At 42.7% G+C, this 27,777-nt stretch overlaps 1 protein-coding gene across 1 annotated transcript in view; it reads right to left on the reverse strand.

Annotated features, from left to right (window-relative positions):
* Positions 1-27,777, reverse strand: part of ADCY8 (adenylate cyclase 8) — a 149,626-nt gene that overhangs the window by 37,669 nt on the left and 84,180 nt on the right. Inside the window, 3 exon segments of the mRNA XM_032222246.1 lie at positions 2,248-2,445; positions 20,573-20,843; positions 26,128-26,286. Coding sequence (XP_032078137.1) covers positions 2,248-2,445; positions 20,573-20,843; positions 26,128-26,286 — 628 coding nt within the window.

The raw sequence follows: 27,777 nt of genomic DNA on the forward strand, positions 1-27,777 counted from the left end.
GAGGAGATTGGCCCCTCTCAGAGGAAACAAAAGACGAACAAATGGGGAGTGGGCTTTTGCAGGAAACCATTCATTTCAGTCTAAGATTATAAGAGACTCTGTGCTAAGTTTTGCTTTGCCCTGTGTTTGGAAACTAGTTATCTGGCAGCGCTCTAAATGAGATTAGGTGCGTGTGGATAAACATTCCTCTGAAAGACTGTTTGTTAAAGCCTTGCTGACTGTGAATGAAAGGAATTCACAGTCATGTAAATAAAAGAGGTTTTGACGGGACCAAGATTTTGCTTTTTGCTTTCTAACGAAGTCTGAGTCAGAACAAGAACAATGTCGTATGTCAGATGTTGACATGGTCTCATCTGGGTACCTTTGCTTCCCTGAAGCTCCCACTCTTTCACTTACCTATGGCCTCTCTCCTGGGTTCCTTGTTCCACAATAACAAGTGAGTTGCCCCCCCATCTTACCACCGTTCCCCCCCATAGCCGTTAAGCGAATCACTGCCATTCTCATGTGAATCATGCAGTAGTTAAATGAATCCAGCTTACGCCATTGATTTTGCTTGCCAGAAGATGGCTGAGAAAGTTGCCATGGGCAACCACACCCTGGGATGCTGCAACTGTCGTAAATACATGCCATTTGTCAAGCACCCAATTTCAGATCACATGACATGGAGAAGGTTGCAACCATTGTGAGCGCGAGGGCCAGTTGTTAAGATCACTTTTTTCAGTGCTGTTGTAACGTCAAATAGTCACTGATTGAATGGTTGTAAGTCAAGAATTATCTGTATATCATTTTGGGGTTCACACCATAGGTCAGGGGTGTCAAACTCAATTTCATTGAGGGCTGCATCATGGTTGTGTTTGACTTTGGGGGGAGGGGGTCAGGGTGGGCGTGGCCAGCTCAACATCACTGGTGTTGGGGGCACCTGTGGTGGGCCGAGCTCTCTGCTAATGAAAATGGGCTCCTGTTTCCGGCTACGATGGTCTCCTGCAGCCCTGCATTCCTCTGCCAGTGAAAACAGAGCTCGGGAGGGCCACCCATGGCCCTCGCAAGCTCTGTTTTTTACTGGCAGACGCACCATGGGCCAGTCCTTGGTTGTTTTCAGGGAGGCAGATCTAAGCACCCTACAGGCTGGATCTGGCCCCCGGGCCTCGAGTTTGACACCCCTGCCATTGATTAAACTATAAGTAACCAAACATGTTACACTGTTGCACAAAAGGTCTATCACCATCTTTATCTCTCTCTGCACTTCTTTTTCTCTCTCTCCTCTCTCTCTAGCTCTCTCTCTCTTTCTGTCTCCACCTCCATGTCTATCTCCACCTCCATTTCCACCTCCTCCTCCACCTCCCCTTCTACCCTATACCATCCTGAACCAATTACTGTTCACCTTCACCTCTATCTTTCACTCTTAAGTTTAGCCTGTGGTGCAAAGGCATCTCTCAAGTCTTCATCTGACCTAGCTAAGCATGTGCAACTTTTCCCAGGGCCACATTTAGCCTCTGGATGTCCCCTGCTGATGACAAAGAAAGACTGTTGTTCCTGGGGAAAAGAAAGAAAACCCTACACCTGATTTAATTAAACTATAATTTATTAAAAAGGGTGACCGCCACACCTTCCATATATTTCAGTTTTCCTTCTCTCATCCCATCCACGACGTCAGGGTGGGGGGTGGGCAACTTGTGGTGGCAGTTTTCAGCGTTCATTAAGCTTTCAAGATCTCAGATCTCGGGGTCTGTACCCTTCGTGTCTGAAGGAATCTTATAAAAGGTAAAGGTTCCCTTTTCACATAAGTGCTAGTCGTTCCCGACTCTAGGGGTCGGTGCTCATCTCCGTTTCAAAGCCGAAGAGCCAGCGCTGTCCAAAGACGTCTCTGTGGTCATGTGGCCGGCATGACTAAATGCCGAAGGCACACAGAACGCTGTTACCTTCCCACCAAAGGTGGTCCCTATTTTTCTACTTGCATTTTTAGATGCTTTTGAAGTGCTAGGTTGGCAGAAGCTGGGACAAGAAACGGGAGCTCACTCTGTTATGCAGCGCTAGGGATTCGAACTGCCAACTTTTCTGATTGACAAGCTCAGCGTCTTAGCCACCACATCCCTTATAAGGAATCCTAATAACTCCATCTTTGAGAGATGGGAAGAAAGGGAAGGGGGAATTGAGAAGGGAAACCCACCGCTATTTGGTCTTTGCTAATCAACGGTCACTGTAAGTCAATCTGAGATGGCAAAAATCAATCTAGCAAGACCCAGCTACCTTATGTTCCAGGCCAGAGTCTTTAAACATCAGGGAAAAAGGCTTGATATGCTCTCTTCGCAACTTATCGCCACTCCGCAAGTCGATGGTGTGTTCTATTCGCTTGTTAATTTCCTCAGGCCCAGACTGGACATGCAAAGCTTGTGCAAGATGGTTTGGAAGCAGATTTATTGAATTTCTTGTTAGGGCAGCCAGAGTCTAGGGGAAAGCACATGCAAAAAGAATAAACCGGCTAGTCCCCTTGTGGGTTAAAAAAAATGCAAAATGTTCTGTTCTTTTCAATGATCATGTCGCACCGCAAACTGTTAAACAGCATCCCATGCAAATTCATTCATCCAGCCATCTGAATGTTTTAGGAGGAGGAGGAGGCTCAGCTAGCAAAGGGCATCTGAGAAGAACAAGCAAACTCTCAGGGTGGCATCTTTTCAAGTGGTCTCGAGCCTCTTGGTTTGTCTGCTTAACATTCATCTTGCCATTCATGGCTTTAAAAGAAAGAATGAAGTTGGGTATGGAATGGGAGAACTCACTTTGGCCAACTCGCCATGGTAAACCCATCCTGGGCAACTCACCATGGGGAATTCCTCACATCCGACTCACCATGGTGAACTTGTCATCGTCAACTCACCATGGTGAACTTGTCATCGTCAACTCACCATGGTGAACTTATCATGGCTAACTTGCCATGGTGAACTTATCAGGGCCAACTTGCCATGGTGAACTCATCATGGCCAACTTGTCATGGTGAACTCGTCATGACCAACTCGCCATGGTGAATTCATCACGTCCAACTCACCATGGTGAACTTGTCATTGTCAACTCACCATGGTGAACTCATCATGGCCAACTCGCCATGGTGAACTCATCATGGCCAACTTATCATGGTGAACTCGTCATGACCAACTCGCCATGGTGAATTCATCACGTCCAACTCACCATGGTGAACTCGCCATGGGCAACTCACCGTGGTGAACCCACCGTGGCCACAAGGTACCTTGCCATGGGGCAATTAGCTGCAGGACAATTTCACAATTCAACTTAATTATTTAAAATAATTACTTTAATTTTTGTCATTCGCATTTCCTCTTGTCCCTCCTTTTGCATTCTTTCTTATATGACCCTATTTCCAACATTTCTTTGAAATTAGTGAAATTCTTGTCCTACAGCAAGTGGGTGGTGGTGAGTTGTCCTGCTATGAGTTGGCCACAGTAACTTAACCTATGAAATTCACTGAAATGTTGTTCAAAGCAGGACACCTATTATGGGCTTTTTCTTATCCAATTAACAATCACACTTAGTGCTAAGACTTATATATCACTTCACAGTGCTTTACAGCCCTCTCTAAGCAGTTTACAGGATCAGAATATTCCCCCCCCCCTCCAATCATCTGGTTCCTCGTTTTACTGACCTCTGAAGGATGGAAGGCTGAGCCTGGTGAGACTCGAACTGCCGAACTGCCAGCAACCAGCAGTCAGCAGAAGTAGTCTGCAGTACTGCATTCTAACCCCTGCATCACCCTGGCTCATATTATAAAGGAGTATATGATGAACATGAACACATGATCCCAGGAAGAAAAGGACTGTTATCCACATTAGAACTGGCTACAGCACCCCAAATCTGTGATCAGTCATTTGACGGGATTCATGCTGAGATATCTGCCTTGCCCTGGAGACAAGAAGAACTCTGGTGCTCTCTGAGCTGTGTGGTTTGCTTGCAGACATTTCATTACCTGACTAGGTAACATCATCAGTGCTAAGAGTGTGAAGTTTGCTCCCTGTTTCTATGCAGCAAGGTAAAGGGAAAGGTTCCCCCTTGCACATAGATGCTAGTCATTCCTGACTCTAGGGGGTGGAGCCAAGGTGGCGCAGTGGTTAAATGCAGCACTGCAGGCTACTGCTAGATCAGCAGGTCAGCGGTTCAAATCTCACCGGCTCAGGGTTGACTCAGCCTTCCATCCTTCCGAGGTGGGTAAAATGAGGACCCAGATTGTTGGGGGCAATATGCTGACTCTCTGTAAACCGCTTAGAGAGGCCTGAAAGGCCTATGAAGCGGTATATAAGTCTACTGCTATTGCTAGGGGGTGGTGCTCATCTCCGTGTCAAAGTTGAAGAACTAGTGCTGTCCGAAGATGTCTCCGTGGTCATGTGGTCTGCATGACTAAACACCAAAGGCACACAGAACGCTGTTGCCTTCCCACTAATGGTGGCCCATATTTTTTCTACTTGCATTTTTACGCGCTTTCGACCTGCTAGGTTGGCAGAAGCTGGGACAAGTAACGGGAGCACATATTAAAATATTCATGGCTGGGAGAGATATGGGGACAAGGTCAGCCAATGAATAGGCACATCAACTAAGTCAGCCAATGGGAGCTTTAACAGATCTGAGCCTATGCAGAGAATTGAAACAGAAACTTAAGTAAGAAGTCTGGGCGTGGCTTAGCTGTCATCTTCTCACATTTTTCTTCTCACCTGGATTAAGCAATCTTTTCTACAATGGTCCTGCTCCCCCACCCCCATTTTTTGTTTTTTTTAAAAGAGATTGGACAATCATTTGTCTGACATGGTATAGTGTCTGCTGTTTGAGCAGCGGGTTGGACTAGAAGACCTCCAAGGTCCCTTCCGACTCTATTATTCTGTTCTGTTAAAAAAATGCTTCAAACTGGATGTTGGCTAATTTGCACATCTCTGCTAATTATGCGCAGCCATGCCTGCTGAAATTCCCCATTCCACACATTTATTAAAAGTATGCCGCTTTTTAAGCCATGCTTCTGGCTAGGGTTTAATTCCATATCATACATAATGTTTTTCTGAGAGTAAATGACTTCTGTGTAACTCCAAATAAATAAATAAAAAAGTAGAAGAAGAAGTGAGGAGTGGGAGAAGAGAGGAGTTATTCTTGTAAAAACATCTTTAACAGCAGTATTTCGTTCCTTCCTTCCTTCCTTCCTTCCTTCCTTCCTTCCTTCCTTTCTTTCTTTCTATAAAAATGGCTGTGTGTGTTTGTGTGTATGTGTGTGTATGTTCCAGCATAACCCTGGAATGCCTTGAGCAATTTCAACTAAACTTGGTACACAGATGACTTACTCTCTGGAAACAAACACTGTAGGGGTAAGACGCCTCTAACACCCCCTCGGGGTGTGTGTTCTGTTAAGATACAGCCTGTTGTGCCTTACAATGCATTCTACTGTATTGCCGTAAAATGGCTTCTACTGTTCAGTGCAGTGGAATTACCATGGTAACAGCTTCACAGTACTCCACAAGGGGGTTCCCTCTGGTAAGGGGGAAAATCCAACATTAGAAATTATGTTTGGTCCAGACATTCCCCCCACCTATAAATAAATACCCGGGTAATGCCAGGTTATCAGACAATAGCTTTATAAAATGAGGGCGGGGGGGAGAATATTGGTAGCTCAGGATTGAACTGTAGAATCCTTGGTGTTCTCTGTGCTTGGTTGCTTTGTTGCAAACACTCCTTCTGGGCCGGAGACTGAGGTTAATCTGGGAGGTCAGAGGAAGAATGGAGGTGTGGCCTCAAGATTTACCTCAGTCTCCAGGGCAAAAGGGCTGTGTTAATACCCATGTGTGACTCCTCCCACGCTGATAATGTTACCAACTGGGTAATGAAACATCTAAAAGAAAACAACCAAGCTCAGAGAGCGATGAGGTCTGCAGAAACTGAGAGAGCTATTGCATTTAAGGTTTCAAAACAAAAAACAAAAAAAGCCCCCATACAGCATGATTTTGTTCCTTCAAAATGTTTAAACACCAGGGCATGACAGCTACCCAAGGGTGACTTGAATGAAAGAGGCAAAAGCTCAGACTGATTAATACCGATCTTTTGAAGGCAGCATGTTGCAAAAACTCCTATATTACTTGTTCCATGGGGTGATGTCCATTTGAAGATATGATGAATAGAATGTTTGATAAGGAAAGAAGATGGTTCTGTTTTGACACCATCTTTAATCCTTTTAAACTTTTCACAGATTTGCTTCATGGATCAGCAGGTTCTACTTGCAAATAAATGTGCAAAAGAATCCCAACTTGAAACTATTTTTTACTTTCACAAATTCTGACTCCACAAAACTAATACAGAGAGGCAGATTACAAATGCACCTTGACCCTAAGGTGAAGGTAAAGTTTCTCCTCGCACATATGTGCTAGTGGTTCCTGACTCTAGGGGGCGGTGCTCAACTCCATTTTAAATCTGAAGAGCCAGCGCTGTCCGAAGACATCTCTGTGGTCATGTGGCCAGCATGACTAAACGCTGAAGGCGCACGGAACGCTGCGACCTTCCCACCAAAGGTGGTTCCTATTTTTCTACTTGTATTTTTACATGCTTTCGAACTGCTAGGTTGGCAGAAGCTGGGAAAAGTAACGGGAGCTCACTCCATTACGCGGCGCTAGAGATTCAAACCGCCAAACTGCTGACCTTTCTGATCGACAAGCTCAGCATCTTAGCCACTGAGCCACCGTGTCCCCATACTTTGACCCTAACTACATCAATAAAGTAGTCCTTTGAAGGTCTATCAACAGGTTGAAAGCCTTCCTTAATTGTTTGGCCTCCAGCAACTGTCATTCAGAGGAAGAATCTCTTTGAACATGAAGGAGCTATTTATCATCCTAGCTAAAACTACTGATCAAGCTACTCTTCAAGAGAATATTTGTAGCTCAGGGTTGAGATGAGAAATCCTTGGCGCTCTCTGAACTTGGCTGTTTTCTTGCAGATGTTTCATTACCAAGCTACGTAAGACCATCTCTCCCAGCATTGGTGATGTTATCTACTTTGGATAATAAAACATCTGCAACAAAACAAGCTCATTAATGTAATGGCCATCAGCACATCACAGGGCAATAAATTCCATCAATAATTCTTTGCAGAAACACAATAAATATTTATTTTGTGATTAATCCCTTTGCGTGGTACTTTCGCTTGAGAGACCTCAAGCCCTGAAATTAGAAGGGGAAGTCACTGCCTATCTCAGGCTTGTAAACTGCCTTTTGACTCCCTTCCCTTAGTTTGGGGTAAAGTCTGGGCAACTGGGTGGAGTTGAGCATTTTTTGCCTGGATGCCTTTTCTGACACCTATGCAGAGTTCACATCAGATATTTTTTTCTTTATGCCCTGCCACCACCTAGGATTGACCTCTCCACCTTCCGAGTGGGAGTCAATCATCTTTACCACTAGGCCACCACACCATTCCGTCTCAGGCTTGTAAATAAGTCCATACAATTTCTCATCTGCTGCCTGGAGATGAGAAAAGATGGCCAGAACCTCTGTCTCCATTTCTTGTCGGAAGCAGAGAATGAAGGCAATATTTAGTAATGTCTCCATCAAGAAATTTCTTCTCATCAAAGGAAAGGGAACAAGAAATGATATTCAATCATTTTTGAGTCTGCAGAAATACCATCTCAAGAAAATAAAAATTAAGAGTGGGAAGAGACACCTACAATAATAGAAAAAGAAAGAAAGAGAGGAGGAGAGAAAGAGGAGGGAAGGAAGGAAGAGGAGAGAAAGCTTGGAAGGGAGGGGAAGAGAAGGAGAGAGGACAGGAAGGGGAAGAGGAAGAGAGGAGTAGGGGAGAGGTAAGGGAAGGAAAGGAGAGAGGAAGGAAGAAAGTAGAGAAGGGAGGGAGGGAGAAAAGAAAGGGAAAAGAAGATGGTGTCAAAACAGGTGAGGGATAGTAAACAATGCAACCCAAATGGTTTGTTATAACCTTGTAAATGAAATGACAAATGTATAAGAATGACGAATGTAAAAAAGAATAATAACTATGTGAATGTATACCTATAATTGTATTTAGAGAACAAAAAATTAAAAAAAAAACTTAAAAAAAAGAAATTTCTTCTCATCCACTCTTCTTCCTCCTTTCTCTTTACCGACCATCATTATATCATCTTCCAGCATAAACCTTAACCACTATTTCTCAACCGTAGCATCTTTAAACTATATGGATTTCAACTCCCTGAATTCCTTAGCTAGCATGCTGGCTGGAGAATTCTGGAAGTTAAAGTCCATAAAGCTTGACATTCCCAAAATTGAGAAACACTAGCTTGAACCACCCCCGTTGAAAATGAAGGTTTCAAAAGCCAGGGCTTTCCAAGTTGTAGAACTTCAACCCACATCAGCTCGTGGCCAGCAGTGATAAATCTTAAAGTTGCTTTTTTCAAGAGGCAACTGGGCTCTCTTTGTTTCTACAGATATCCTTTACAGATGAACAAAGTTGGAAGGGACCTTGTAGGTTATCTAGTCCAACCCCATCCACCAAGCATCCCCCTACCCCATTTTTGACAGATGGCAGTCCAGTCTCTTCTTGAAAGCTTCCAGTGATGAAGCTCCCACAACTTCTGAAGGCAAACTGTTCCGTGGGTTGATTGTTCTGTCTTATTTTCAGGTTGAATCTCTCCTTGTTCAGGTTCCATCCATTATTCCTTGTTTGGCCTTCAGGTGCTTTGGAAAACAGGTTGACCCCTTCCTCTCTGTGGCAGTCCCTCAAATATTAGAACACTGCTATCACATCTCCCCTGGTCCTTCTCTTCACTAGACTAGCCATGCCCAGTTCCTGTAACCATTCTTCATATGTTTTAGTCTCCAGTCCCCTAATCATCCTAGTTGCTCTTCTCTACACTTTTTCTAGAGTCTCAACATCTTTTTTTATAGCGTGGTGACCAAAACTGGATGCAGCATTCTAGATGTGGTCTTACTAGGGCTTTATAGAGTGATATTGCATTGGCTTCACACTGTTGATTCATATTGAATTGGTTGTCCATTAAGACTCCAAGATTCCTCTCACAATTACTGCTATTAAGCCTGGTTTCACCCAGTGTATATGTCAACTTTTGGTTTTTCTTGGATGAGAAGTGACACATCTTCAAGGAACAACAAAGAAAGTCCACTTGCCTCTTGAAAAAAAGCAACTTTGGAACAACCATGACCTGGATGACTGATAATTTCCCTAGACAACAGTGATAAATGATGAGATCTGACAGAACTCATCAGAAACATCAGAAACAACAATAACAACAACACTGATCCTAAAATCACACTATTTCATTATTGTCCTTCCACTGCAGTTCTTCCATGGAAACACATTTTGCTGTGAACTACAGTTCCTTGATTTCCCCCCAACTCCCGACCTTAAAAATTATGCTTCATAGCCACAAAGAAGACTGTGCACCTCAGCATATTTGCACACACCCTATAGATCTCACCTATCCCATGTGTATATTCGACCTGCTGTAAAAGGAAGTCCTTGAACAATACTGGGACAAAGTATCACTACTATTTTTACAGTGCCATTTGCTCCTAACCGTTAACCCTGATTTCAATCAAATTTTCCACACTACAGTACCAGCAGGAGGAGTTTATGCATCGTAAAGGACACAAGGATATAATAATGAATAATAATGAACCCTATATGAACATCAATTTGAGCATGGATGAGTCTTTCATGCAGGTATCTTATTAGAATTGCTAAATAATGTTCCTGCTTTCAGCTGCATATACGTGTAGATCTACAAAGTGGTGGATTTTTCAACTTTGCAGGAAAAAGGGGGGCTCTTTTTAATGTGATTTGCATCCCAACTGTGTTCCTGTAATGAAAGATAATGTGGGACATTGGGAGACAGGAGAAGTGGACCCCGGGAGACAGAAGGAAGACTCTGGTCTAGTGAAGAGGAGGACCAGGGGAGACATGATAGCAGTGTTCCCATATTTGAAGGGCTGCCACAGAGAGGAGGGGGGTGTCACCTATTTTCCAAAGAAACCTGAAGGCCAGACAAGGAATAATGGATGGAAACTAAACAAGGAGAGATTCAGCCTAGAAATAAGGAGACATTCTCTGACAGGGAGAGCAATCAACCAATGGAACCGAAGTTGCCTGCAGAAGTTGTAGGAGATTCATCAGAGATGAGTGTACATGAGTGACACCAGTTGGCCACACCTACTCAGTCATATGCCCCCCACCTAGCCATGGCCACAGAACCAGTATTTAAAAAAATTGAAACCCACCCCTGATTCTATTCTGTTCTGTTCTATTCTGATGTTCAGATGAATACACCTAATCAGAGGGAGGGAGAATATCATGATCCCACTGCTACCTTCCCCTACACAACAACATAATGACCCAAAAGAACTCAGTCTGATCTAACAGCCAGGGCTGCTAGAGTATAAAAATGGGGAGGGCCCAATATATCAGCCTGAAGTCTTAAAGGACAACCACGAGACAAAAGAAATAGGTCAGGCATAGGTAAGATTACCAGAAGCAAGAAGAATTAATAGGAACCATTTATATTCTGTTTCATGCCTTGCAAATGAAGGTGTCTGCAAATCAGCAGACAATATTGCCCAGCAATCTGTTCTCAATTTTCTCCACTTTTATAATATCTAATTACAGTAAACCACGCTCAATGCAGGAAGCCAGTAAGGAGAGTTGGTCACACATACTGTAGAATGAAAAGGAATCCAAACAGATTCCCGGAAAGAAAGAAAAATGAACCTGGGATAAATCCGGGTCCAAGTCCACTCTCAGTTATGGATGTTTCACGGATCATTTTGGATCCATTCAACTCTTGGGGGTCTTTAGATCTATCTCACAGGGTTGTTTTTATGGAGAAAAGTAGGAGGAGATGTGCCATTTTGAGCTCCTAAAAGAAAGCTGGGATAGGGATCTCATAAATAAAGATCTTACAGAGTAAGATTTTTGTTGTTTTTAATTAGGAATGCCACATGGAAAACTGACTGTGAATGACCTTAGGTTTTCTCCACCCAAATCAAAACCCAAAGTTCATGCCCCCCAGGTCACACATCCAATAACATGGTCCAAACTGTCTGGTTTGGTTCTGCAACCCAACAAGACAGACACAGACTTCAGAGGATAATCAGAACTGCAGAAACCAACCTGCCTTCCATTGAGGACCTGTATATTGCAGGAGTCAAAAAGAAGGCTGTGAAAATATCTACAGACCCCACAAATCCTGGACATAAATTGTTTCAACTTCTACCCTCAAAACAAGGCTATAGGGCACTGCACACCAGAACAACTAGACACAAGGACAGTTTTTCCCCAAACGCCATCACTCTGTTAAACAACTAATTCCCACAACACTTTCAAATTATTTACTAAGTCTGCATTACTATTGTGATTAATCTCCTCGTCGTTCCTATCACCCATCTCCTTCCACGTGTCTTTATGACCGTAACTTTATTGCTTGTATCCTTATGATATATATTGTTTCCTAGTATGATTTGATTGCCTATTTGTACCCTACGACTATCATTAAGTGTTGTACCTTGTGATTCTTGATGAATGTATCTTTTTTTTTATGTACACTGAGAGCTTATGCACCAAAGACAAATTCCTTGTGTGTCCAATCACACTTGGCCAATAAAGAATTCTATAAAATTCTATTCTATTCTATTCCATTCCATTCCATCCATTCTATTGTAATTCTACTGTAATTCTATTCTATTCTATTTTATTCTATTCCATTCCATCCATTCTATTGTAATTCTACTGTAATTCTATTCTATTCTATTCTATTCTATTCCATTCCATCCATTCTATTGTAATTCTACTGTAATTAGCAATAGCAATAGCAGTTAGACTTATATACCGCTTCATAGGGCTTTCAGCCCTCTCTAAGCGGTTTACAGAGTCAGCATATTGCCTCCACAGTCTGGGTCCTCATTTCACCCACCTCGGAAGGATGGAAGGCTGAGTCACCTTGAGCCGGTGAGATGTGAACCACTAAACTGCAGATAGCAGTCAGTTGAAGTGGCCTGCAGTACTGCACTCTAACCACTGTGCCACCTCGGTTCTTAATTCTATTCTATTCCATTACACTGTAATTCTATTCTATTCTATTCTATTCCATTCCATTCCATTCCACTCCACTCCACTCCATCCTATTCCTATTCCTATTCCTATTCCTATTCCTATTCCTATTCCTATTCCTATTCCTATTCCTATTCCTACTCCTACTCCTATTCCTATTCCTATTCCTATTCCTATTCCTATTCCTATTCCTACTCCTATTCTGCTCCGCTCTACACCATTCTATTCTATTATCAGGTTACAGTCCTCCTCCAGCTGTCTTTGTCCACACACCTTCCAAACACCGTGTGTGGATGTCCTTGGCTGACATCCTCAGCTGGTGTTTGGAAGGCGTGGACCAAGAGGGTTATTTTGGCTACACTTTCCCCCAGTTATCTCCATTGCCACCTCACAGTCCCACAGCTGCAACTGGCCTTGCTGTGGCAGCCCTGAAGATGTTCAAAATGGTTTTAGGGCTGACAAAGACAACCTTGGCACCAGCTCTAGGGAGACGTTCTTTAAAGAGTTATGAAGGTTTCTTGCTCCTGAATCAAGGCGTTGGGCTATAAAAAAGCAAGGCAAGTGGGCTTACATGACAAAGCTTTAATATCAAGGCATGGAGACATTTCACAAAAGTAGGACTAAGTTCACGCAGGGAAGGAAAACGGAGATGGTGTGATTTTTGGATCTGCCCTAGCAAAAGAGGAGGCAGCGTTCAGTTGACTTTCTTCCAGACTGACTCATTACCCGTCAAATGTGGCAGATAGGACTGGTGTCTTAGGGCATTTTAACCTTTTCTGCTTTAATTTCTCTCGACAGCCTTCAAAAGGGATTTTGATGCGATAGCTTGTAAAGGAAGAGAGAGAGAGAAATGGAGAGAGAGAAAGTCACAACCCACTCAGCTGCCAAACTTTCTAGTTATGAGATCGGGAATCATTTCTCTATCTGGGAGGTACAAATGGTTGAAAATGCTTCCCGGAAAAACACAACCAAACACCTCCAGTGAGTTGCGGGAACTGTTGGAGAGTTATCTGAGATGAGAAACAGCCTTGAACAGAACTTCTATCTCTCTCCCTTTCATCCCTAAGGAATGTCAGAGTGCTTGCTTCTGTTTCCATCACCCCAAGTGTCCTTGACTTTTGAGATATCCGTTCCTCCAACTGTTCATCCACTGGACCTCAAAGGTTTCTTCAGAATGAGAAGAGAGGTGTCATGATCTCATGAGACAAGATCCGCCCTTTAAGTATGTCCACAAGATGACAGAAGACAGATACTAAAAAGGGCATAGATAATGATCATGATGTAATGATGTGCATTTTGACATGTACATCATCATTCTATCCCTGCCTCGAAGAAACTCAACCACATCAGAAGTTCTTCCATACATTCCCTGCTTGACACAATGAATGCTGAATGAAAGCTGAATGAAAAAGTCCTAAAGGCAGCACTTATATTAACAAATCACCCTCTTTCTCTCTCTCTCCATCTCTCTGTCCCTGTCTCTTCGCTTCGGTCTTTCTCCTTCTCTCTGCCTCTCTCCTTCTGTCTCTCTGTCTCTCTCTCCTTCTCTCTCTCTCCCTCCCTCTCTCTTTCCCCTTCTCTCTTTCCCCCTCTCTCTATGTGTCTCTCCTTCTCTGTGTCTCTCTGTCTCTCCTTCTCTCTATTCCTCCCTCTCCTTCTTTCTCTCTCCCCTTCTCTCCCTCTCCTCTCTGTCTTTCCCTCCCTCTCGCTCCACCCTTCTCTCTCTCTCTCTCCCCCTTCTCTCTGCCTCTTGTCTCCCTCCATCTCCCTCTCTCCCTCCTTCTCCTTCTCTTCTTCTCTCTCTCTCTTTCACTTTCCTGTCTCTCTCCTTCTCTCTGTCTCTCCCTCCCTCTCCTCCTTCTCTCTCCTTCCTCTCTCTCTCTCTCTCTCTCCTTCTCTCTCTCTCTCTCCCTCCCCTCTCTCTCTCAAGAGAAGATCTGAGAAAATTAGAATGAGGATAAATGAGGATGTCTTCAGTTTGGGTAAAAAATAGAGACAAAAATCTACCCAACCATAGTGGTAAACATTTTTTTTACCTCTATCAGTTTGCACATCAATGAAGACAAGTGGAGAAATCTGGGAGTGATTTTACAGAATGGGAGGTTTTATTGAACCCAGAGAACAGGTGCTTTCATTCGGTCTATCAGTTGATGACATGGATCGAAAATCATTTTTCTTACCTTTTGCCATAACCCAGAACCATTCAGCTACTGAGCCAAACACCAGTTTCAACCAGAGGAAGCTTGAAAACCTCAGTTTATGCTGCAAAATTTATGGGATGAATGGCTGACCTCTCTCTCCCTCCCTCTCTCTCTCTCCCTCCCTCCCTCCCTCCCTCCCTCCCTCCCTCTCTCTCTCTCTCTCTCTCTCTCTTGGAGTTAATTGTTTTTTATTGGAAAACAAATATACAATTTGGAATGGATTTGAGGCAAGTTTTGCCATCAGTGAATTCTTTTTAAAATAGGTGGCTGAATAAAAGTTTTTAAACATCGTAACTATAGAAGAAAAATGTCTTCTGGTACATGACCAAGAACACAAAAAATAATGTACGAGTACCTGGATAATAGACCCGTTTCGCAATAGTGCAAACCTTTCAAAGTTCCATATTGTTGACTGTCCATAGTCCACCAAGTGAAGACTACATTTCAACAACATGCTAAACTTCCTAAAATAACCAATTTCAACAGGCTGACTTTTCTCGACAGGCTAAACCCAGATGAACAAAACTCAGTTCCTGGGTTTCCATACGTTAGGCCAAACAAACGAATGAGATTGATTTCATAGACCGGCTTGATTCATTTTACGCACTAAGAAAAAAGAAACAAACTGGTTACTAAAGCACGCTGAACCACAAATTACCTGTCTCCATTTTAGCTTGCTCTAAGCAAAGCCCAAATAATGATTGAATGGCTTGAAGTTCCTTGAGATAGGATGCGGTGGTGGGTATAGAATATAATGTATACCCTAAATACACCATTTAGTTATTTGGGGGAATCTCTGCGAGGATATCAAGTTGAAATTTAGCAATTATTATAGCAAATGCAGCTATTTTCTGCTGAGTTAGTTCATATTTGCTTTATTATGGAGGGTGGAAGTTCTGCAAAATCTCATCTACGTGAAATCGGTAATCTTTCTCAAAAGATACCAAGGAGCAAACTAGGCTCTAGAGCCTGCGTGGTCTAGAGGTTAAGGCACCAGTCTAGAAACGGGGAGACTGTGAGTTCTAGTCTGCCTTCGGGATGAAAGCTAGCTGGGTGACTTTTGGCCAATCACCAGGAGACTCTGAATTCTAGTCCCGCCTTAGGCATGAAAGCCAGCTGGGTGACTTTGGGCCAATCACCAGGGGACTGTGAGTTCTAGTCTTGCCTTAGGCATGAAAGCCAGCTGGGTGACTTTGGGCCAATCACCAGGGGACTGTGAGTTCTAGTCCCGCCTTAGACATGAAAGCCAGCTGGGTGACTTTGGACCAATCACTCACTCTCAGCCCAACTCACCTCGCAGGGTTGTTGTGGGAAAAAATAAAAGGGGGAGGAAGAATTAGGTAAGTTTGCCACTTTGAATTATTTGTAAAAATAAGAAAGCCAGGCTATTCAATAAATTTAATAAATAAATAAATATTTTTTTACATATAAATTATGTAAATCTATCCTATCTACTCCCCCAATTACACTCAGTGACAGAGGATTGAGGATTTATGGAGAGTAAAATGAGGAGCCAGATTGTTGGGGGCAAGAGGCTGACTATGAACCGCTTAGAGTGGGCTGTGAAGCACTGTGAAGCGGTATATAAGTCTAAGTACTATTGCTATTGAAAAAGAACAGCAATGGATTCACTCTCAGAGGTGGATAAATCAATAGTCAAAAGCTTTAGAAGATCAGGTTGCAAGCAATGCTCTGTTTTATCCTAAAAATGCCATTTACTATCATTTCCCCCCCCAAGTAACTTTTAGAAACCTGCTTTTTAAACTTAGTCATCCTTTGGCTCAACATCTTTATTCTATTTTTAAACTTTATTCTATTTTTATATTAATTATAATTCTCTTTTGAGCGATATTTTTTATTATTTTTAAGCTATTTTGAACACCATTTTTGGCATCAAGGGGAGCAGAATTTCCATAAAGTATAGTACTACAGTATTCCTATTTTTATTTTTATCAAAGAGGCATGCATAGGACTTGCACCGAGGTATACAAGGGAGGAATAAATCCTGCTGAAATACCATTTCTAAATTACAATGCCAATTTTGATTTCTAATAGAAATAGCAGAATAGTAGATAGTGGGGATGTTCAAAAGAGCACAACCTCTTTCTAAAATATTCCAGAGAAATTTTCCCACTGAAAATGAGCCAGTCTAAATATTCCATGATCCTTCATCCAATTTGAAGCCATGTAGACAGAGTATAGTTAACAGATTCCTGAGCACACAACCATTGTGGTCATCCAACACACTATAAACTGTAAATTTGGATTCACAAACCCCAAATGCTCTATTTAGGGAACCCTAATCCTAACCCTAACCTAGCAGGTTGACTCAATGGCTAAGATGCTGAGTTTGTCAATCAGAAAGGTTGGCAGTTCAGTGGTTCGAATCCCTAGCACCGCGTAATGGAGTGAGCTACTTGTCCCAGCTTCCCGCAACCTAGCAGTTCAAGAGCATGTAAAAATGCAAGTAGAAAAATAGGGACCACCTTTGGTGGGAAGGTAATAGCATTTTGTGCCCCTTTTGGCATTTAGTCATGCCGGCCACATGACCATGGAGATGTCTTCGGACAGTCCTCTTTGGCTTTGAAATGGAGATGAGCACCGCCCCCTAGTGTCAGAAATGACTATGACTCTATTCTGATTTTAAAAACAACAACAATTGGAGCACCTTTTGAACACTATTGGCATTGACAAATTCACCACCAGTCAATTGCAAAGGACAGCTTTACTCAGAACAGCTTACATCTTGTGACAACATCTGTAATACCATCAAACATCCACATTTACCATACCTATCCCACATCTTTGGGAAGAACTCAATAGGCGGACAAAAATGCCAAATTCAGTCTGAACATCTAGCTGTGTGACATACTTTAACAATTTCTTAAGCATCCAATTCTGCCTATCTCAGGTCCTTGGGAAGGACTGGATAAGTGGACAAAAATGCCAAATCCATCTAATCATCTGGCTGACTGTATGATTGACCATACATAAATAACTTCAGTGTATACATCCACTCATTTGTAGGAGATGACCAGGCTGAGCTGGGAGGAGGGGGTCAAATGCATCATAAGTCATGAGTCCCTGCATACCTGCAAAAGAGCTAAGTCCAGCCCACTTTGAATGCCCCTCTTATCTCCCGCTCATTTCCCTTGACTGTTAATAGTTCAGATTCTTGTAGAGAGCTTAAACTTGCAATAAATCTTTATATTCATTTGAACTGCCCAAATCTCCTGATTTACTTGGCATTTAATATCATTTTCCCAAATCATTCTGGTGGCCAACAGAGATCGTAATACCAGTATTACCATAAATACAGAACAAAAATAAATAATTACAGGACAAAAATAAAAAAAGAATGGTAGTTGAAGACAGCCGTTGAAAATAAATATATAATTGTATTATAATGAATTATAGCAGTTAGACTTATATGCCGCTTCATAGGGCTTTCAGCCCTCTCTAAGCGGTTTACAGAGTCAGCATATCGCCCCCACAGTCTAGGTCCTCATTTCACCCACCTCGGAAGGATGGAAGGCTGAGTCAACCTTGAGTCGGTGAGATTTGAACTGCCGAACTGCAGATAACAGTCAGCTGAAGTGGCCTGCAGTACTGCACCCTAACCACTGCGCCACCTCGGCTCATTATAATTATAACATATAATTATGTTATAATTAATTAAATATAATTATATATTGTATAATAATAACTATAACTCACAGGGTCATCTAACCTCTGAATCTGTGTGCCTAGGAGAAGAGCAAGTCTTAAGGTCTTCTGGATGACCGCCAAGATTGAGGTCAACCTAATCTCAGGGAAAAATTGTGTTTCAAAGGACCGTGAGTTGACAGACAAGCCATTTGTAGCATATTACACACAAACCTAGCCAGTATTTTCCCTGTCAGATTACGGTTTAGTTTCTAACATAAATCAGGTGAAGCAACCCATTGAGTCATGACTTGACAAAAATCAAAGTCAGGAAGTGTTCATAAGTGATTGAACAGAAGCAAAGCCCTCCCTTGGCTGAAGTAATGAGTAAATAAATCCCTGTATGAGGTGGGAAAATCTTCTGAATGTAGAGACAAAGAGTGTAAATAATGCTTTGTCTCCACATATGTAAATAACTCTTTGCCTTTTATCGCACAGAGGTGATCCTTTTTAGAAATCTGGATGGACCCCCAGAAACGATGAAAATCAGCTCGATGTGAGGGCCAGGTTAGCCAAGATAAATTGACATTTATTTTTATATTTAACTAGCTGGATATCCATGCTTCGCTATGAAACTATGTGATCAGGCTTGATAAATTGACACTTAAAGCTTGAAAATTAATGAGTAGTTATGATTGGGCTTGACACTTAAAGCTAACATCAGAGTATGTTAATATAAGGCAACTGGCAATTGGAACAGAGTTCTTTTCAGGTGGGGAGGGGGTGTAGAATGTCTAAACTCCCAGCCCACAGGCCAGATGAGTCACGCGCTGGTCACACACACTCCTGATTTAGCAAAGGGGTAGCATCAGACGTATTAATATAAGGCAACTGGCAGTTGGAACAGAGATCCTTTCAGGTGGGGAGGGGGAGTAGAAGGTCTAACTCCTTAACATCAGAGCATGCTCATATAATACTGTATAAGAAATATTAATGATCAAATGGTTATTTTAAAAAATCCTTTCTTAGCAAGCATCTAGAAATCAAGAGGAACATACGTGCCAAATTTCAGAAATGGTTGAGAATCCTGATTCATTCCAATGGGTATTAATTTGATGAAAAAAAATGTACCCCACTGTTGTGCTGCAACTGCCTCCCATTACTACTTGCATGTCGACATCGCAACACAGGTAGGAAAGGGGTGGAGTTTGCAAGGCAATAACATGATGCTCATTTTGTCAAGTGTCTCTCCTCAGCCCCCATGAGGATCTTCAGGATACTGCATTGCAGGGAAGCGTTCAGTTTCCCATCTGCTATCTGAACAGCCTTCAAGGGCACTTACCACTTGCCCACCTGGGAAGATTATGGGTGGCTTTGGGACATTTATGTGATAGGAATAGTTAGGAGTTTAAATCAGTGTGTATCTCACTTTCCATCAATCCAGCTCTCCATCATCTACGTATCTACCTAACCATCTTTCTCCATCCATCCATCCATCCATCCATCCATCCATCCATCCATCCAATGATTCATATTCATCCATCCATCCATCCATCCATCCATCCATCCATCCATCCACCCACCCATCCATCCATGTCTGTCTCTCCATCCATCTCTCTGTCCCTTTATCTATCATCTATCTACCTAATCCTCTTTGGTCATCCAGCTATTTATCCATCTATCGATCCATCCATCTAGCCATCATGTTCTCTCTCTCTCTCCCTCCCTCCCCCCCTCTCTGTCTCTCAATCCATCCATCTTCCTCCTATCTATCTATCTATCTATCTATCTATCTATCTATCTATCTATCATCTATCTATCTATCTATCTATCTATCTATCTATCTATCTATCTATCTATCTATCTATCTCCATCCGTTGGTCCATCCATCCATTTCTCATTCATGTACCTAACTATTTTTCACAATCCACCCACCCATCAATCCATCCATCCATTTCTCATTTATCTACCTAAACATTTCTATCCATCCATCCATCCATCCAACCATCCATCCATCCATCGGTCCAACCATCCATCATCTTTTTTCTTTTTTCCCTTCCTTCCTTCCTTGCATCCTTCCTTCCTTCTCTCTGTTTCTTTCTTTCTTTCTTTTTCTTTCTCTCTCTCTCCCTCTCTCTCTTCCATCATCTATCTAAAATATCTAAGTATCTCTCTCTTTTCATCCACCTCTAAATGTTTATCCATCCATCCATCCATCCATCCATCCATCCATCTTCTCTCTCTCTCTCTCTCTCTCTTTCTTTCTCTCTCGCGCGCTGTCAGGCACCCATGGATCCACCAAAGTAAAGAACACATTAAGTCTAAAACATGCCTAAAATCTACAGCACACCCCATTTCATAGTCTGGAATGACAAGTCTTCAGCCACTGTGTTTTGACGATGCCTGCCACCCATAAAGGCCTCTCGTGCTTTCGGTGGAACAGAGCGATGACCTCTGATATGTTTCCAGTTCAATAAACACTCAGAGAAAAGGGGACGTTTGGGTACGTAGGTTAATTCTGCCCAGCGGCAGCATTTTTAATTGGCTCTTGTCATTTCGTGGAAAGGCTAAGCAGAAATGTCTTTCCTTGAATATGGAAATGAAGCCAAACCTAGGTGGCAGGTGATATTAAAGAGGAACATTAAACTTACATGCTGCTTTCCCACGATGTTATCAAAAGGCAGCTCGGGGCTCCAGGATCCTTCCGTGAACGTGGCTCCGCTGTTTCTCCTGTCTGAAGAAGGGATCGACTCTTTGACGATGTCTTCGGGCAAAGTCAGCAGGCTTTCCTCGGGTTGCTTGATCAAGTAGGTCTCAATGTTGTGCTTCCTCAAAAATTCATTGCGTTCTTTGCCGTGTCCTTCCTCCACTTTGTAATCCCCGTTGAGACAATCTAAAGTCGCCTTGGATATGTGGATTCGCCTACACAGAGGGGTAAAGAAGGAGGAAGGGAGTCAAGCTATTCTCCAAAGCACCTGAGGGCAGGACAAGAAGTAATGGGTAGAAACTAAGCAAGGAGAAAAGCAACTTGCAACTAAAAAGGAATTTCCTGACAGTTAGAACAATGAATGAGTGGAACAACTTGCCTCCAGAAGTTGTGGGTACTCCAACACTGGAAGTTTTTAAGAAGATGTTGGATAACCATTTGTGTCGGGTTTCCAAAAGATGCTCTAATTGATTCATGAGCCTCGAGCCAAGTTTCAAAAGAAAACCAGTCATTTATTAGGAGCACCATTTCGGCAATACACTATTGCAGTCAGATCTAAGCCTCATTTCAATTACGTTTGAACTCTCTAACCCTCATTTGAATTATGGTTGAACTCTACCCGTTCTTTCCCTCCCCTCAATCTGTGTCATAAATCACATTCGCCAACGAGGTGCCCCCTCACAAGCCTGCTGTAGTAATCTGAGATCTGACTTTAGCTGAAGGTATGCGTGGAATGCGCTCCCCCCTTTTCCTCACCATGGCAACTTTATGAGTTGACATTTGTCTGAAGTGGTGTAGGGTTTCCTGCTAGAGGACCTCAAAGGTCCCTTCCAACTCTGTTATTCTATAAGGAGCAGAATGGATGGAAGTGAGGCACAGGTGGGCAATTTTGAGGAACACCAAGGGAACATGTTGCAAAATGCTCCCCGTGGCTGAAAAAAGTTCTGCTGTAGGTTCTGTCTGGAGTGGATTTGCATGTTTGGCTCCCAGTGAATCCCTGGGTAGAGTAATACTGTATGTCCTGATAGTCCCCGACTTACAACCATTCATTTAGTGACCATTCAGAGTTACAACGGCACTGGAAAAAGTGACTTATGACCATTTTTCAAACTTACAGCCGTTGCAGTATCCCCTTGGTCATGTAATCAAAATTCAGATGCTTGGCAACTGGTTCATACTTATGATGGTTGCAGCTTCCCGGGGTCATGTGATCCCCTTTTTCGAACTTCTGACAAGCAAAGCCAATGGGGAAGCCAGATTCACTTAACAACCTAACTTAACAACTGCAGTGATTCATTTAACAATTGTGCCAAGAAAGGTCATAACATCGGCCAAATCTCTCTTTAAGAAATGTCTCACCATGTGACAGAAATTTGGAGTACAATTGTGGTCTTAAGTCGAGGAACACCTCTATGTGCCTACTCAATGTTGATTCCTGGCAAATGTCTTTACTAGTCTCTGGTGTTGTGGCCTACCAGTGGCCTGCCAGTGGCCAGTGGAGCTGGTGGCAGATTCAGACCGTGAGGCAGTTGGGGAGGAACATGGGCCAGTCCTGGAGTCTGGAGAAGGCTCTGATGAGTGCTCTGCATTGGAGGCAGAGTTGGTGCCAGGGCCGTCCAACAGTTATCAGCTGCCTTCAGAGTTGGGGATCAGTGGAGCAGAAGAACAGTTGGAGCCTGTTCCCGATGTGTGCATGTGCAGAGCTGCCAGGAGAAGGGAACAGCTAAGGAACAAGGACCAACTCAGGAATAAAGGCACAGGTGGATGGTGAATGGCCCCTCCCATAAGGAATAAAGAGGGGTGAAAGGGGAGTGGAGTTTGCAGGAGACAACTTGTTCGTTTAATTAGTGTGACTCTTTGTTCATGATTCTCAGACACTCCTTGCCAAGTATTTTCTTGTACAGTGTTGTGTTTGGAAGATATTGGCCTGGCAGGTCTCCAAGCCTGATAAGGTCTGTGGTTGTAAATTCACCCTTGAAAGACTGTTTGCCACACCTTTGCTGGATGTGAATGAGAGGAATTCACATTAGCTTAATAAAAAGGGGTTTTGTCTGCTTCGTGATTTTGTGAAGCCCAGGTCGGAACACACTGGGAAGTGATTTGCTCTTGCCTCCTTTCTAGGGCTGAGAGAGAATGACTGGCCCAATTTCACCCAGATGGTTTCGTGCCTAAGCCGGGACTAGAACTCACAAGCTCCCAGTTTCTAGCCTAACAGTAATATTAACTGATACAGTTAGCATTAATTGTTCTCCTTTAAAAAAGAAAGCTTCTTTTGGGAAACATACAGTTTTCAGTGGGGTAAGAAAACACTTGAAGTTTCTTCCTTTTTAAACAACAAAAATGCCTCACTTGCTAATATTAGATACTCTGGAAAGCAATTTATCTTTTTTTCTTTCAGGACTTCCTGGGCTGATCAAAGAACCACTTTTTTTCCCCCTTTAAATTTTGTTTTATTTTAAAAATGTATAAACACAAAATGAAACCAAACCAAACCAAATATTTAAAAAATGGTGCATGTCTTTGATGGATCAGAGATATTGATTGTGGTAGTTTGTGGTAGGAAGCCATGAAAAACTTTCTGCAAATCATATACAATAACAGACTGTTAACAGAGGATTTTAAAATTTTGAAGAGTAATGTTCCTTTCTAGTGTAGGAAGTCAGCACCCGCCCCTCTCCTAGAAAAATGAGATATTTTAGGAAATATTAAAAGGACAGAATATTTCTCCTAAAAAGGAGGCAGAAACTCACCCCCCCACACCTTTGTTAATGGACCATTAAGGCCTGAGCCAGTGTATCCTACATAACAAAGATGAACCCCCTTCAGGCAGAGCCATTTCATTGCCCTTCATTGCACCACTCACCAGGTTTCATTGCACCACTCACCAGGTTTCAACCAAACTTAGCACACAGACAACCTACAAAGCTAGCTACAACCTCTGACAGCAACCAATCAGGATACTCTTCCTGTGCCCCAGGAAGTTCAAAGCCCAGAGAGGGCATAAAACCCGGGGACTCTCAGCATCTCTTCCCTTTTCACCCAGGAGCTCCAAGGCATGTGATCCTGTCCACCATTAAACCATCTTTCCAAACAGTGTTTCCAGTGTCTTTTCCCTACTTGAAACTGAACCCTGATGGACATTTCTTCCAACACTAGGAACAATTGGGACCATTTTCTGTATGATGAGCCAAACATGGCTGTTAGAAAGTAGATTAAAAACTGGCATTAAGAGATATTGTGACATGAGGTCTTCCCACTTGCTGTTGATCTTCTAATAGTATTACTGTATTTTTCAGAGTATAAGTCACACCTTTTTCCCTCAAAAAAGAGGCTGAAAATCTGGGAGCATCTTATACACTGAATACAGCATTTTTGCCTCCCGAAACCACCCCTTCATCAAAATGGCCATGCATAGCCTTTCGGAGGCTTTCAGAGTGCTCCTGGGGGCTGGGAGGGTAAAATTGAAGCAAAAACATTTTTTGCTCAATTTTGCCCCCCCCTCAGCCCCCAGGAACACTCTATAAGCCTCCTAAAGGCTATCCTTGTCCTTTTTTTTGACAAAAAACAGGCCCGTTTTTGAGAAAAATGGGCCATTTTTTGCTCATTTTTACCCCCACCCCCAGGAGCACTCTACAAGCCTCCTAAAGGCTATTCATGCCCTTTTTTAAAAAAAGGGCCAGTTTTTGTGAAAAACGGGCCATTTTTGGGAGGTTTGCAGAGTGTAAAAACTTTTTTTTTTAATTTGCTTCTTCAAAACCTTGGTGCGTCTTATACTCCAGTGCGTCTTATACTCTGAAAAATATGGAGATATATATATATGTATGTATGTATGTGTATATACATACACACACACACACACACACACACACACACACACACACATATATATATGTAGGTCTCTAGTTGTTCGAGTTTTCTCCCGCGTGGAAGTGGAGATGTCTTGGCGACGTTTCGACGAAGTCTCATTCGTCATCTTCAGGCTGCTTCAGACTACTTCAGGTTTGGTGTTTCCAGGAGTAGTGTGAGATCACCAAACCTGAAGTAGTCTGAAGCAGCCTGAAGATGATGAATGAGACTTCGTCGAAACGTCGCCAAGACATCTCCAATTCCACGCGGGAGAAAACCCGAACAACTAGAGACCTACATACTAACACCCACGAAAACCTCAGAAAACATATATATATATATATATATATATATATATATATATATATATATATATATATATATGTGTGTGTGTGTGTGTGTGTGTGTGTGTGTGTGTGTGTGTTTGTGTGTGTGTGTGTGTATTCCTCCTTTATTATTAATAAAGGCTAATTAATAACTCAAGGCTTTCATGCTTAAGGCAGAACTGCAACTCACTGCCTCCTGGGTGTCTAGCCTGGTGCCTTAGCCACTAGATTAAACTGGATTTTATTTTTATTAGCAGTTTTTATTGGCTTTATTGCTATGTAGATAAGAAGTACTTTTGAACTATGCCTGCATTGCTAGCAGGAACTCTGCAATGGAGCCGGAGGGCGATGTAATTTTAAGCATATGGCGGCTTTCTGCCTGGGTAGTAAGTATTGTTATTATGCTATCAGCATCTTTTGTAGAGAGGCGTTCTTGTTCCGATGACTGCAACATTTCTGATATGCAGAGATCAGTGACACGCAGTTGAGTCTGGCCGGCAGGGAGATAAAGGGCTTTGTCCGGAATTATGAAATGCCAGAAAGAAAAATGGATATAACTCTGAACAGAGGATCAAGCAGTCATATGTCTTGACGCTATTATACTTCAGAGCGTGATTATAAAATTGTGTGTTTACCCTTGCAGCAAAGCCAGACAAATTTTACATCGGAGCCATGTTTTTGGTTCTGCAAGCATGGAATTCTAAAGAGAATTTTGCAAACTCTGCAGTATAGATTGCTTCATGGTCTAGTGACATCTGAAAACACAGGAAGAACAGTGGCAGGAACTGGGTATGTCTAGTCTAGTGAAAAGAAAGACTGGGGGTGACATGATAGCAGTCTTCCAAGATTTGAAGGGCTGCCACAAAGAAGAGGGAATCAGCTGATTTTCCAAAGCACCAGAAGGCAAGGCAAGAAACAAGGGATGGAAACTAATCAAGGAGAGACGCAGCCTGGAATGAAGGAGAAACTTCCTGACAGTGAGGACAATTAACCAGTGGAACAGAAGTTGCCTTCAAAAATTGTGGATGCTCCATCATTAATGGCTTTTAAAGAAGGGCCATTTGTGTGAAATGATATAGGGTCTTCTGCTTGAGGAAGGGGTTGGACTAGAACAGTGTTTCTCAACCTTGGCTACTTGAAGATGTCTGGACTTCAACTCCCAGAATTCCCCAGCCAGCGAATGCTTATAACAACAATGCTTATAACCAAGAGGTCTAAGAGAATCAGGAGTCTTTATTGGGGAAAGCCCAAACTTCATGATTCCTGCTGTAAAAGTAAGACTCAAAATCTAGAACGTAATGGCGTCATTTGAACAAATTTCACTTACCCAGGTATTCCACCTGACTCAAGTTTGTTCGCAATGTCTACATCCCACGACCAGACATCAAATTGCCACTTCCGCAGACCCAGAACTCCACATAGCACTGATCCGGAGTGAATGCCGATCCTCATGTCCACATCATGCTTTGTCCTTGACCGGACATACCTAAAAAGAGATTCAGTTCAATTACATGAGATATACATATAGAATATAGAATAACAGAGTTGGGTGGAACCTTGGAGGTCTTCTAGTCCAACTCCCTGCTCAGGCAGAAAACCCTACACCATTCCAGACAAATGGCTATCCAATCTCTTCTTAAAAACTTCCAGTGTTGGAGCATTCACAACTCCTAGAGGCAAATTGTCCCACTGATTAATTGTTCTGTCAGGAAATTTCTCCTCAGTTCTGAGTTGCTTCTCTCCTTGACTATTTTCCACTCATTGCTTCTTGTTCTGCCTTCAGGTGCTTTGGAGAATAGCTTGACTCCCTCTTCTTTGTGGCAGATATTGGAACACTGCTATCGTCTCTCCCCTAGTCCTTCTTTTCATTAAACTAGACATATCCAGCAACATTTCTTTATATGCTTTAGCCTCCAGTCCCCTATCATCTTTGTTGCTCTTCTCTGCGCTCTTTCCAAAATCCCAACATCTTTTTTACACTGTGGTGACCAAAACTGGATGCAATAAGAGCCGAGGTGGCGCAGTGGTTAGAGTGCTGTACTGCAGCCACTTCAGCTGACTGTTATCTGCAGTTCAGCAGTTCAAATCTCACCGGCTCAGGGTTGACTCAGCCTTCCATCCTTCCGAGGTGGGTAAAATGAGGACCCAGACTGTGGGGGCAATATGCTGACTCTGTAAACCGCTTAGAGAGGGCTGAAAGCCCTATGAAGCGGTATATAAATCTAACTGCTATTGCTATAATATTCCAGTTATGGCCTATGGGGGAGAGGGAGAGAAAGAGAGGGAGGGAGGGAGGGAGGGAGGGTGGGAGGGAGAGGGAGAGGGAGAGGGAGAGGGAGAGGGAGAGGGAGGGAGGGAGGGAGGGAGAGAGAGAGAGAGAGAGAGAGAGAGAGAGAGAGAGAGAGAGAGAGAGAGAGAGAGAGAGAGAGAGAGAGAATGAATCCAATCTAAAATTGCTTAAGATTCATGTTCTAAGGAACAGGCAATATTTCTCAATGAAGAATTACCGTGCCTTTAGTGTTTTGGCTGCATGCTGCAAGTTGTCTTCCAAAAAGACAGATGATGGTTGCGTCCATATTGTTATAACACAGAACATAGAAGAAGAATAGAGTGGGGGAAGGAACCTTGGAGATCTTCTAATCTAACCAAATGCCCATGACAGAAGACTCTTCTGAACAAATGATTGTCCAATCTCTGATTAAAAACTTCCAGTGTTGGAGCACACACAACTTCTGAAGGCAAGTCCTTCCACTGATTGATTTTTCACACTGACAGGAATGTTTTCCTTAGTTCTAGGTTGGATTGCTCTTTCATAAGCTTTCATCTTTTACTTTTTGTCCTGACCTTTGGTCTTTGTAAGTATAGACACATCACAGCCCTGGAATATCTTTACCAAGGCCTTCTCACCAAGTGAGAATCTATGACATAGTTCTTGGCTTTTCCTTTAGTGCTGATCCCAGAAAAAGCAGAAGCTATC

This window comes from Thamnophis elegans, chromosome 8 (assembly GCF_009769535.1).
Source record: "Thamnophis elegans isolate rThaEle1 chromosome 8, rThaEle1.pri, whole genome shotgun sequence".
NCBI lineage: Eukaryota > Metazoa > Chordata > Lepidosauria > Squamata > Colubridae > Thamnophis > Thamnophis elegans.